A 14,458-nucleotide genomic window follows, 5' to 3' on the forward strand; every position below is an offset into this window, starting at 1 on the left:
GAATGGTAAAAAGGGTACTAGAAGTTCTTACTACCAATTCAACGAGCACCCTCCAAAGTTTATACAATTTCCCTTTCTATATGTACCTTATATGCCCCCAGGCCCTGACTTACAACCTTTGCCCTGAGAGCCGTGTGTGAGGGAGGGGGGGGGATCTTCAAAGACATAATTTCTGGATCTTTTAATTACGTAGAACAAAATGACTTTCTCAAAATTTTGATTGGATGTCTTTGGGAACATAGTGGGCGTGGGAGAGGGGTTAGTTTCCCTACAACCAATTTCAACTATTAAAAAGGGTACTAGCCCTTTCAATTTCCAATCGAAGTAGCCGTTTTCAAGGTTTATATGACAGAAAATGGCCATCTCAAACTTTCTATCAGATGCATTTTGGGAAATTATGAGGTGTGGGGGTGGGGTATCCCCCCTCCCATCACTCTGAGTCCCAAAAAGGTTACTAAAGCTTCTGATCGGCATGCCAATAAGCCCCCTCCGAAGTTTCTATGATCACCCTTTCTATACAAGCCTTATATTCCCCCATGGCACAACTTACAACCCATGCCCAGGAGGCTGTAGGGGTGTTGTTATCCTCAAACACATAATTTCTGGACCTTTCAACTGCGTTGAACAAAATGGCTATTTCAAGATTTAATTGGATATGTTTGGGGAAATGTTGGGCATGGGAGGGGGGTTAGTTTCCCTCCAATCTTTTACGACTATTAAAAAGGGCACTAGTCCTTTCAATTTCCAATCAAATGAGACCTTTTCAAAGTTTATACAACAACTCCTTCTATACGAAGTGCCCTGGTCTAAAAAGAAAGAAAGAAAAAAAACACATTGTACCCACATCGCTGGCTCTAATAAGTTTTACCGTTATAGTATGTTAAGATAGGGTAGTTTATTATATAAGGTTAATTTTAGATGACAGGAGGGGGACTAGCATACACAGAATTTTTTTTTTTAGTTCTTCGAAATCTATAAAACGATTAGCTAAACATTAACAAAATCATTAGACTACAAATAATTTGTCTAAGAGTTCGTACATATTTTTTTATTGTTAAATTACTACTCTAATGTTTTCAGTACAAGACGAACAATCCACATATAATCCGCTCTTTTGACATCAGAAATGTCAGGACCTGAAGAAAATCGTAATCACAATTTCTCATCATTTCGTAAATCGTTCTTCCTTTGACCAGGTTGTAAAGTGAACTGAATGAAGAACCAATTCTTGTAGTCTCTTTGCTCGTGTTAATTACATCCGAAACTTAATCTCAAATGATTTGAACAACATATGAACAATTGAAAATAATACAAAATAGTTATTTTCCTTACTTCCATCTGCAACCTAGACACAGGATTTACATTGTGCAGGGTTTTGCATCAAAATTGAAAAAAGTAAGAAAGCTAGTCGACTTGAATTTTGCTGACGATATGGTCTTGATTAAAGAGAATAAGGCCAAACTCCAGGATATAATAAGCACTACCCTTGAAAACAAAAAAACTCTAGCCTCTAAGACTCAAGATTAACTCGGAGAATAACATAGGAACAAGTGATTTTCCCTGGATATAAAGCTTGGAAATTCAAAGTCGAGGAAGCATAGAGCACAGATAACTCGGCCGCAAAGTGACAAATTCAGATTTCAAGCGACCAGAAGTGCAACTGAGGACTAAAGTGAGCATGGTGGTGATCAAAATGTACTCCAAGCTGAAACTGAGGTTATTTAAGTCCTTTCTGCACTTCTCCATAGCAGCGATCGCAGGCAATTAGATCAACAATAAGAAATGCGGATTCAAAAATAACTGCCTCCGGAGGTTCCCGGATATCAATGGGATATCGCGTCACAAACCAAATAATCAGTTATATCCCGGCGCGAATGGCTACAGACTTCATTTGAAAACGAAGTCGCCGATACCTTAGGCATGCGATCCACATGGAGGATAATAGGACCTGTAGACAAATCCTGGAACTGTAACTTTAAAGAATCCGCAGGAGAACTCAGCCAAAGAACACCTTTCGTCACAACTATCAACTGGACCCGTTCAACATTCACACGACGATCTAATCCCTATAGAAAGATGTTTTTGGAGAGTCGCACTTCTCTTATCAAAGGATTCTGAGATTTCGAAAATTAGAATTTTCTTTTTTTTAAACACCAACCATATAAACTAGGTCTACTAGTTTGGGTCCACTATAGGCTACTAAATCCTATATTTCATAGTGTTTTCATGGTGTGAAGACCTCTTTTTGGATTTTGACATAAGGATTATTTCGCTGAGTGATAATTCCCTTGGGAACTGTGGATACTTTGGATTTTCATATTAATATTGTTATGATCAGTGACCTATATTCGAGAATAATAGAATTCAAATATTGTCATTGCCCTCCGGGCATGTTTTTGAAATGTCTGAAAAGCTAGTTTGGAATGCAATCTTGAACTTTATGAAAAGAGCAATAAAGGCAGGAAATCGGAGTACTGAAATTGTTAAAAAGACAATTGAATTTTCCAAATAGTCGATCTTAATGTTACAAAAATAATTCAATGAGAAACAGCTGAAATCAGCACAAGAGTATTTATTAAAGTATACCCGCATGACAACGGAATTGAAATGATTTGAGACTTTGAGGACTGCAATAAGATAAATATGGATCTTCCGATGTTTTTTATTGCAGAGCCCGCTGAGGTCCCCTGTGTTCATAGTGAACTGTCTGCTGTTCTTACTAGACAAAGAACCCAGATCTCAAACATGTTAGATGCCTTTATGAATCGTAAGAATTTAGATATACCCTCCGTGGCCCAAACTATAGATGATCCTTAAAAGCCATCGTATGCAGTTATAGTGAAAAATCATCCTCGTTACCTAGACGAGCCTGGCCTCAGAAAGGAATTTCTTGAAAAGGTATGTGGGAATACTTGTGATAAAATTGTCGAGCTAAAGCCGAATAAAGTAAACTGGCGTGTCGTCACCTCCTCAAAAGCAGATGCAGAAGCTGTGCTACAGGCTCTTGCGAGCGGTAGCCCAAACGTCGAGGCCAAGATTAAAAGTAGTACCTACTTCGGGATCATAAGAGGCATCCCGGTTGATTTTCTAGAAGAGATATACGAACCCTTATTCCTAAATGCATTAGTGCCAAGCAAATTGGTCACTCCCGTTCGTTCAGGTTGCAGTTCGAGTCAAAACTGATCTAATGAATGCGATAGCAAATCTGCCAGCGATTGGTTTCGAGAAAATCGGGTTTCAGAATTTTTATTTCTTCCTCCAAAGTGCTACAAATGTCAAGCCTATGGGCATATTTCTGGCACATGCAAGAACTCTTCTATTTGTTCAATTTGCGGCGAAAAAGGACACTAGTTCTAAATATGATCCCTGTTCTAGACCGAAAAAATGTGCACTATGTAAGTTTACTGTTCATCCCTGCTATAGCTACAAGTGTCCCGTAGCTCAATCTCTGCTAAAACAGATTTCGAAATAATGCTGCGTTCAACTTCGATTCTGTCATGGAATATAAACGGAAAAGTTTCTGATAAAATTCCTGTTTGACCCAGTTGCTCAAGGAATATGATATTACTCGACTCCAAGAGCATTTTTTGTCAGCTGACAAAAGGGAATTGAGCGAAATATCATCACATTACACAGCGTTTTTCTCTTCGGCAAACGTGGCAGCAGAGTGTAGTCGCTCTTCCGATGGCTTTTCGCTTCTTACTCGCTTACCCTGTAAATTGATCGAGGCAGGGGATCATATTCTTGTAGTTTCATTTCTGAACACGTCCATAATGAATCTTTACCTACCAAAAAACTATTGTAACGAGAAATCCGAGACGAAGTTTATAGGAGCTTGCGTGAAACTATGTAACCTGATCAAGAAAAACGCAAAATCCTCAGTCACTCGCTCGATATTCATTGGTCACTTTAACTGTGATTTGACTGATAAAATGCTCCCCAGAAGTCAGCTCCTTTGGAGCTCCATTCCTCCTTCGTATTCATTAGTTGACAAAAATGAATCCTATACCTATGTTGGCCCCAGCTCATCAACTTCGAACCTCGATCATGTTGTTTCTTCCTTTTCGATCAAACAAGCCACTGTACTTCGTGAAGGCTACTACTCTGACCGCTTACCTGCAATGTTGAAAGTAAAACCCCGCAAGAGGAAAAGTGATTATATGTTCGAGAATGGAGTCACGTTGATCGTCAGTTATTTATGTCCACGTGTGACATGTTAATCAACAAAATTAAAGTTCCTTTTCACCTGCTTAGATCAGAATGCAGGTGTTATATTAGTGAGTACGAGATCAAAATACAGCTTACGATTTATCTTGCAGAAATCAACCACGCGCTTCGATGCGCAGAAAAGTGTGCAGTCCCATCTAGACGTGTTCGCAAAAAGACAGAAATGACCGACTGGTCTAAAAATCATAGTCTTGTTGCAGCTTGTAATTCAGCTAAATTGTGGCTCCGAATCTGGAACGAATCCGATACACCGCGCTCCGGTATAATAAACGAATTGCGACTGAAAACAAAAATAAAGTTCACAAGAGCCCTTAAAGACCACAAAATAATGTTGATTCAAAAAAATTTTGATAAGATAGCTAGTGATCCTTCACTTTTGTGGAAAAGTTTTAAGCGCAGTGACCGGACTTCTGTCGGCAGTATTCCAAAAAAAAGCTGGATTGATTATTAAAAAAGTGAGTTTTCGTCTCCTGACCTTGTTGCAGAAAGTAAATAAGAAAAAGAGCTTGACCGTTTGCTTGCGAATTCTATTTGTTGTACTCTTATAGTGACGCAGTCCAATATTAAGTTTAATCTAAAAAAAAATTGACAAAAAAACTTTTGTTAGTATTGATTTTATATCTGCTAAAGACTTTGAACAGAACAGTAGTCTTTTCGCCCTGCATCCTTTGTTACCTTTTCAAATGTCTGTTTTTTTCGTTAGAGTGCGGCAAAAATCTTGTACAGGGATGATTATATCTATACCGAAAAAAGGAGAATATAATATTAGGGATTGTCAATCATATAGGCCTATAACCATCTCAAGCGCCACTTTTAAAATGTTTGAGTCTGTTATTCTTAGAGATGTTTCCCAATAGTGCTCTGTGCCTGCGCATCACTTCCGTTTTCAGAAAGAACTTAGTCGAGACCATTCTCTTTTTTCCATGGTTACGGTTCTTGCAGATGTGGAAGGTTCCGGGGATTTTATTGTTCTATGTGCACTGGACATTGCCAGAGCATTTGATTCATGTATTTTTGCTCAGATTTTGGTAGAAGCTCCAAAGAGAGAAGTTGACTTCTCAGCTATAAGGTGTCTTCGATACATGTATAAACATCTTCGGGCCAAAATGAAGCGTGGTTCAGAGCTTTTTAATGTGCTAAAGGGCGTTAGACAAGGAGGTCTCACTTTCCCCGCGCTTTTTAATATATCAGTCATTCCAGCTCAAAGTTCTATTGAGTCCACCTGTATTTACGGGGGTTTAGACGTCTCTTTGCTTACGTATGCTGATAATATCCTAAATCTGAGTCGCACTTTCTCTGGTGGTGAGAGCACTTTCTCGAAGTTAAAACTAGAATATCAGCAGATTGGTTTAAGTTTTAATGTGGATAAAACTGTAGCTGTCGGTTTCAGCCTCAAAGGATACTCTTATAAATCTCTCCAACTTACTTAAACTTGTATCCCCCTCTCTAGAAGCCTTATTGACCTGGGAATGCCCATTGGAAGTTCAATTAAGGAAACTATTAAGCTTGCTATCCAAAATCTTGAAAAAAAGACAAGGTTCGCTTATGTGTCACTTGTCTCTAACGTTACACACCTTAGTCGTTTCCATCTTTCTAAACTTTATAATAGTCTAACTGTGCCTCATCTTCTTGCTCTGTCTCCTATTTGGCAATTTTGTCCTGCTTCAAAAAAAAAACTTGTTTATCGGATTTTATTTTAAATTGGCTAAATTCCTTTTACATATGCCTCCTTGGACTAGTAACTCTTGTTTGTCCCAAAAATGTCAAGCTCATTTTCCCTTCGAAAATTATTGATAAAAGAGTAGAAGATTTTAAATCTTCCGCCAGTAAACTAAATCATGATTGGTCCTCTTTATTTTTATGACTTTTTTTATGTCTTTTGATTTATTTCTTTTCTTGTGATTATGATATATGATTTGTGCATATTTCTATGATTATTATGATTGTAAAAACTACTTATTTTTGTTCAGTGTATAAGTTTTCTTGTCTATTTCTTTTGTTTCTCTTATGTACTCTGTCATTTTGGGGACTTGCGCCCTTTTTTGTTTTGACAGGTAATAAATAAATTGAATTGAATATTCTATTTTGTAAAACACATTTGTAGTCTAATATATCACTCAGATAAATACTCCTGGGGAGGGCAGTTGAGTCTTGTATCCCGCGATTCCTAGACATAGGGCTGAACCAAAAATTACCCAGTTTTATCCTTCTGTTGGATATCAGAGACCATAAATATTAGAAAACATAATAGCGTTGACTTGGTAAAGAGCGAAGTGTCTGTCTTGTCTTATTACATTATACCGCAGTTATAGTTAAATTATACCGGTAGTTATAACAATTATGAGGAGGCTCGCTCGTTCGTAGATAGAAATCTTTAATGCCCTTTTGTGAGTCAAAAGTGATCAGAGGGCATCCAAACGCCTTTTTGGGCACTTTGTCCTTTTCCGACAAAGTTTGCATCGGGTCAAAATTCGGCTATAAACAATTTTAGTTCATATTGATAATTTATAAGCAAATTTTAGCTAATTTTTATTATTTAGTAATTCACTTGGTTAAAAGGAGTCAAACGAAACTAGGGAAAAAGTATTACTATTAAAAAAAACTATTATTATTCTAACAAAAAATCATTAGAACAAATATTTCGAAAAAATGGTCACGATGGATCTATATAAAATTCTGTGTCAATAATGGGCATATAGCTCAGCCGTATTTTCTGCATCACGGTGGAAAAAATTCCAAACTCAACGCAAGATTAAATACCAAACTCAAGAAACATATTTGGTCGTCGGTATAGTCGAATGAAAGGAAGTCAGCAGTGAAACAGTTTTTTTTTCTGTGGACTAACGTAACCATCGCGTTTCACGTTGTACTTATTCTGAACTTTCAGGGTATATATCAACTTTGATAATGTAAAAGGTATAATACGACATTTTCATAAAAGTAGATTAATGGCTTACATCCTAAAACTAAGCAAGATTTACTGATTGGTTCGGTCAATCACGTCCTATCTTATCTAGTTGTCAAGATATTTGGAATTTTCAGTCCTTCTTAAATCGGCTATATGCGTTTTTGTCCCTAACAGAAATAGTTTGGAAAATGAAACTCTGATGTCAAATTCATTTTTAGCACAAAAAAATCCTTTTACAAAAAATTCGCCCTTAACAAGAGCAAAAAACCCTAAAATTTATTTAAGTTTTTTCTTGTGAATTTTATGTCACATCACATGCAATCTTTTGAACTAGCATAATCGAAATACAGAATAAACTTTCTGCATGCTTTTAAATATGCGAAGTGAGTTTTGAAGTAAGCCTAAACGATCCTTCACATCAGATTGTGGCATTGTATGCTTCACTTCGCGTTCACACTGAATTCTGCAGCGTTTAATAATTCTTCGTAAGACCAAACATTACTTTAAATGTAAGACAAATTGAAACCCAGCGGCTTTGACGGGAGACATTTGAGTAGATTTTAACTATCTTTTTACGTTAACTTATCAAAAAGGAATATTCTTGATGAGAATTTACTTGAGTTTGTGGAAGCTAAAAGCTATTTAAATGTAGTCGTTTCGATTTTAAAGTTTCTGTCGGTGATGATTGTGAAAGATGTCGATGATTAGTTATTAAAATGAAATCAAATATAAGTAGTCACAGGAATATTTAGGAAAGTGAAATTCTGCTGTCAAATTCATTTTTAGTATACCTTTGATGTTTAAAAAATAATATTCTGTTTACAGAGAAATCGTCATTCTTTTAAGAGCCAAAAAAATATTCAAAATATATTTTTCAGTTCTTTAGTTGTAAAATGTATGTCATGTAACCTACCACCTTTTGAACTGAGGGGATCAATATTCGGAATAGGATTCCTGTATACCATTCGATATACAAAGTGCGTTTTTAAGTAAGCCTGAATGATCTTCCACATCAGATATTTGGCTTTTTATTCTTCTCTTCACACTAAATTCCGCAGCAATTAATAATCAAACAGTTCGTGGTAACGAACTGTAAGTAAGGAGCGACCCGGCTCAATGGTAACCGAAACTCTAGAAAACGGTATTTTGATACAAATAGATACATCAAAAGAGTCAAATTTTAATGCTGATTTCAAACATATAAGTCTCATCAAGTTTAATCCTACCCATCAAAAGTTAGGCGCATGAGAAAATTTGGCTGATTTTCGAAAAAAGGGGAAAAGACCCCCTAAACGTTATAGAACCTTAATGAAAATCACACCATCATATTCAGCGTATCAGAGAAACCTACTGTAGAGGTTTCAAGCTCCTATCTACAAAAATGTGGAATTTTGCATTTTTTGCCAGAAGAAAGATCACGGGTGTGTGTTTATTTGTTTGTTTGTTTGTTTGTTTGTTTTTTTCCCCATGGGTGATCGTATCGACCCAGTTGTCTTAGAATATCTTGGGAGGGCTTATTGGAATGGGAATTATAAGTTCTAGTGCCCTATTTAAGTGACCAAAAAAATGGACGGCAACTAGGCCCCCTCCCACGCTCATTTTTTTCCCAAAGTCACCCGATCAAAATTTTGAGATAGCCATTTTGTTCAACATGTTCGAAAATATTATAAGTATGTCTTTTAGGATGACTTAATCTCCCAAAGTTCCTGGGGGGAGGGCTGAAAGTTATGAGCTGTACCCAATATTAACATATAGTCTTGGTTATTTGGAAGTATAAAGCCGTTTTCATGGGGGATTTTTCCTCGTAGTGGTGGGGGGGGGGGTCTTGGGCTATGTGGGAGGATCTTTCCATGAAGGAGGTTTTCATGGGGGAAGGGACATTGCTATGAAGGGGACGCCGGACTTCCCAGCATTATTTAAAAAAGATCAGAAATTTAATATAAAAAAACATGTATTTCAACTGCAACAGCAGCAATATCGAAACTTTAAACGAACAGAAAATATTACATATATGATTGGGTTCGCCCCGTAGTCAATGCCTCGCTCTTTAAGCCAAAGATTTTTTAGTATTTTCATAAGAGCTATTTATTCTAATTAACGGCCTTTGTGATTAAGCGGTCATTTTTAAAGAATTGGAACAAAATTCGAACTTTCGCTTAAAGAGCAAGGTATTGACTAGGGGCCGAACCCCCTAATATACGTTTTAAAAATATATGAATATAGAAGTTCGTTACCTAAGTTAATTCGTAAGTTACGTATATTTATTACTAATAAAAACGTTCGTAAATAAAATTAAACAAATTTCGAGAAAGCCATTTAACTAAATAAAAGTAAATTAATATGAAAATTTTGTTTTAATTATTCATGTACGGTGAGCCAAGATCAAAACCTGCATTTATCCAAAAACGTTCAGAAATTAAATTAAAAAAAACAATTTTTTTTAATTGAAAGCAAGGAGCGACATTAAAACTTAAAACGAACAGAAATTATTCCGTACATGAAAGGGACTCTCCCCTCCTCAACGCCTCGCTCTTTGCGCTAAAGTTTGACTCTTTCTCACAACTCTATTTTTTAGAACAATAAAAAACTTTAGCGTAAAGAGCGAAGCGTTGAGGAGGGGACAGTCCTTTTCATATACGGAATAATTTCTGTTCGTTTTAAGTTTTAATGTCGCTCCTTACTTTCAGTTTAAAAAACTTGTTTTTTTTTAATTTAATTATACGTAAGACCTCACGTTACCCTAACTGTAAAAAAAAATTGAAACCCAAAAGTTTTAACGAAATAATTTGAGTAGTTTTCAGCTCTTTTTTTTACTTTAACACATCGAAAGTGAATATTTTTAATGCAAAATACTCGAGTTTGTGGAAGCTAGGAAGTATTTGAATTTAGCTATTTCGATTTAAAAGTTATGTGGGTGATAATTGTGATACATATCGATGATGATGGTCAACTTTTGTCGGGAAAAAATAGTGTTGTATTGATTGGCTCCTAGAAGCTGTTTTGATATGAAGAGAGGTAGAAGTAAGAACTGCAAAATGAAACGTACTAGCCTTAGCTTGAAACTTAATGTAAAGTCTTACCTTTGGAATATGAAGGGTCCTTCAAGGAGGGACGAAAACAAGACTCACATTTTAGACTGACCTAATTACCATATTTGAAGTTTTTACAGTCTCAATTTTTCAGGTTATATATGTGAACTAGACTCTCTACTCATAGCCAAGGCATGCGGAAATCTCGGTGCATCTCGTTTCCGAGCTGGTGACAAATTGGACTCATCAGCTGGTTTTAACCTGTTGAAACATGTAGGTGATTATGTATCCAAAGGAGAACCATGGGGTGAGATCCATCATAATTGCAGTCTAACAGAAGATATATCACAGCTGCTTGCAGAAAGCATTTCTATTTCTGATGAAAGACAGATTGTATCAAAAAGAGTGTTGGAAATAATTCATAATTAAATTCAGCCATTCATGATATTGCATCCAGTAACCTGTTTTATATTAGAGTGTGTCTTTATAAAAGTGTATTCCAGGCTGTAAGCCGTAGTAGCTTTAATTTAACAACAGAAGCTACTTAAATTTGACATCCATCGGGAACAGTTGTGAAGTAATCTAGGACTTATTAGGCTTATAAAGACAAAATCTTTGTAAGTCTCAATTGTATCCATCTTTCTTCCACTTTAATAATATTTTAATATAGTTTAATCTAATAGTAGATGATAATCATGCATTTTCACTTTCACTTAAGATGCTCGTTATCCATCTTTAGCAATAGTTACAACAAAACTAAATTCAAAGTTACTTATATATCAGTCCAGCCGTTACGCAAGTGTCAGCTGGACAAAAAGTTTGTTCTTAGTAACTTTTGGTTACTTTTAGTCAAACCTGGAATGGACCCTTAGTCTTTGACGAAAGACTTTTAACTAATATTTTCACTACAGAGAGTAAACATAAGTTTTGAGGAGGGTTTAAATAATAACACTTGGATATTCTAGGTGATGTCTGGCACAATTTTGTCCATCCTGTTTACATCAGGTGCCCAACCCATCTCCAGCATACCACCTGTAGTGTACGATTTATATGAATCAATTTTGAAGCAAAGAAATACATTTTCAATCTGTTTTGTACTAGTATTTTAAATATTTTTCAATAAATTTTAAATGTCTGCTTCAGATTAAGAATTAGGATCTTCTTTATCTTTTTCTTTAATTTCTAATACTCCCTCAGTGTTATCAGAGTCGTTTTTAGAAAGGGTTTGGGGCATGCCACCTGCTATCACCAAAATTTGTAAAAGACAAAATGTGATCATTATTTTTAAAGTTTTTCATAGGATCAATCTTTTTATAAAACTCAGTTTTTCTGTTCATAGCCAAAATGTGGAAGTTTCAGTGCATCTCGTTTCCAAGATGGTGGCAATTTATACGTATCTGCTGGTTTCTACCTGTTGAAACAAAAGGGGAAAAACTTAACCCAGGGTAATAAACCAATAACAATTTGTCACAAAATTCATAGTTTTCAGACAATATGGTGAAAATTAGACTTCTTCAGTAGACCATTTTCTCCAAAAAGACAGTGTTTCCCAATCCCTTCAAAGGGAATCGAAGTGACTTTACCGGGGTGGTACCACACCTCCTAAAATAAAATTAATACTCTTTTTTAAGAAGTCTTTTTCGTTGAGTTTTTCGCAGAAAAAAATTGTTTCGAGATTGAAAATAAACTGCTGTTGATCATAGGCAGTGCAATAGTGGTGCCTAAGTAAAGAGCGAAGTGGGCACGATGTTTTTTTTGTTTTTTTTTTTAGCGCAGGGCTCTTTTTATTGAAGGAATTGTCGTAGAAACTTCAATTTCCGTTCGATTGGAAATTGAAAGGCCTAGTGCTCTTTTTAATAGTCGAAACTGATTGTAGGGCAACTAACTTCCCTCCCGCGCCCACCATCTCCCCAGACACATCAAATAAAAATTTGGGATAGCCATTTTGTTCAACGTAGTTGAAAAGGCTGGAGATTATGTCTTTGAGGATGACAAACCCTCCACCCCCTCTCCAGAACTCTCAGGGTAAGGGTTGTAAGTTATGCCCTTGGGGCATATAAGGTATATATAGAAAGGTTGGTCGTATAGATTTTGGAGGGGGCTTATTGGATTAGTAATCATAAGTTTTAGTGCACTTTTTAAGATTCAGATTAATCGGAGGGTGGATCCCCCCACACCTCGTATATTTCCGAAATGCATCTGATAAACAATTTTAGATAGCCATTTGTTGTCTTGGAAACTTCGAAAAGAGCTCATTCAATCTTAAATTGAAAAGGGTAGTGCCCTTTTAATAGTCAAAAGCTATTGGGGGGCAACTAAAGCCCCACCGCTGCCCACCATTTCCCAAAACACATCCAATCAAAATTTTGAGTTAGACATCTTGTTTAACGTAATTGAAGGGTCAGGAAATTATGTCTTTGAGGATGACATCTCCCAACAGACCTCAGGGCTAGGGTTGTAAGTTATATTCTGGAGGCATATAAGGTATATAAAGAAAGGACGATCGTTCAAACTTTAAACGGGGCTCATTGGATTGGTAATCAGAAGTTTTAGTGCCCTTTTTAGGATTCAAAATGATCAGAGGATGTATACTCCACCACACACCTCGTATTTTCCCGAAATGCATCTGACAGAAATTTTGAGATGGTCATTTGTTGTCGTAGAAAATTTTTTCGTTCATTGCCAAGATATGAGAGTTTCAGTGCATTTCGTTTCATAGATGTTTGACAATTTATACGTATCTGCTGGTTTCAACCTGTTGAAACAAAAGGGTAAAAACTTACCCCAGGGTAATAAATCAATAGAAATATGTCATAAAAGTTTTCAGAAAATATGGTGAAAATTGGACTTCTTCAACATGCCCTTTTCTCCAGCAAGACAAAGTCTCCCAATCCCTTCAAGGCGAATCGAAGTGACTTATCTGGGAATGCCACCATCTCCTAAAAACAGATTAATAATCTTTTTTAAGAAATTTGTTCGTCGTATTTTTCACAGAAAAAAAACCTGTTTAAGATTGAAAATAAACTGTTATTGATCATAGGCAACGCAATAGCGCTGCCTAAGTAAAGAGCGATGAGGGCACGATGCATTATTATTATTATTTTTTTGGTTTTAGAAAAGGGCCCTTTGTATTGAAAGAGTTGAAATAGAAACTGCCCTTTTGAAAGTCGAAAGTGATTGGAGGGCAACTAACATCCCTCCACCTCATACCGTTTCCCCAAACCCATCCAATCAAATTTTGAGATAGCCATTTTGTTCAACGTAATTAAAAGGTCCGGAAATTATGTCTTTGAGGATGACAACCTCCCCACAGCCCTCAGAGAAAGTGTACCATGAGTAAGAAGCGATGTATTTAAAATACCAAAATAAAGTTCCTTCTTTCTAAAGATAATTCCGATTTCCTATAATTAAGTTACCTAGCTTCAAAAATGCAGCCTTTAATAAGCAAAGAGAAAAAGTGCAATCACCCCTGACAAAGAACAGCGCTATCCAGGCTTAATATTTCGCTAAGAGAGTGAGAAATAAAAAATATGCTACGTACAATATTTCTAAGAAAGTTTAAATGGCAAAAACCGTGTGAACGCCTGAATCATCAGAAATATTTAAAAGAAATTATTGGACGAAAGATTTACATCCTCGGTCCACTGGGCCAATGGTGAACCAGTCCTCACGGCGCAGGACTGAAAAGCTATGTTTGATACTGGGGTAGAAGTGCTTTTTAAGATTATTCGTAAATAAGGTTTAGGAGGACTTGTTAACCAGACTCAGGACCATTCAGACAGAATTCTTACATCGTTGTCACCGTTTATTGTCATTTGAAGTGACCCATTGCTGTGCACCTAAGTATGTAAGTTCAATAAATCTATTGCCTTTTTATCTGTGTTTATTTCATTTTATATGTCTGCATCTAGTCGAATGATAGGTAGTTATTTCGCATGTCTCCAAGGTAAATGCTCCCAGGTAATCGGATCTCCAGATAGCTCGAGGAAAAAAAGGCCACATTTTTTCATCCTACAAATACCAAAAGTTGCCATCGCTACAGCTTATAACGTTTCTACCCCCTGTTTAGCCTATAAGTATTCGTGTCTCTGAAGTCAGATCTAATCGTGTCGTGGAAACAAAGTTCTGAGACGTCAGAATTTATAGTTCAATAATTCTTAATTCCTCATAACTTTTGATGGATTAAATTAAATGAAATAATTCAAAGGCATTCAAGATCAACATTAAAATACAATTCGATTAATATGTATATTGGAGAAATTACAGCATCCGGTTCAAATATAAGAAATAATAA

General features: G+C 36.2%; 1 protein-coding gene across 1 annotated transcript in view; it reads left to right on the forward strand.

The window, feature by feature from the left end:
* LOC148953347 (thymidine phosphorylase-like) overlaps nucleotides 1-11,301 on the forward strand; it is a 112,960-nt gene extending 101,659 nt beyond the window's left edge. Inside the window, exon 7 of the mRNA XM_089088501.1 lies at nucleotides 10,319-11,301. Within this exon, the coding sequence (XP_088944627.1) occupies nucleotides 10,319-10,593 (275 nt within the window). The 3' untranslated portion in view covers nucleotides 10,594-11,301. The remainder of the gene's footprint in view (nucleotides 1-10,318) is intronic.
* Nucleotides 11,302-14,458: the final 3,157 nt, after the last annotated feature.

Source organism: Artemia sp. Qi Xiang Cuo, chromosome 4 (assembly GCF_049724085.1).
Source record: "Artemia sp. Qi Xiang Cuo chromosome 4, ASM4972408v1, whole genome shotgun sequence".
Taxonomy (NCBI): domain Eukaryota; kingdom Metazoa; phylum Arthropoda; class Branchiopoda; order Anostraca; family Artemiidae; genus Artemia; species Artemia sp. Qi Xiang Cuo.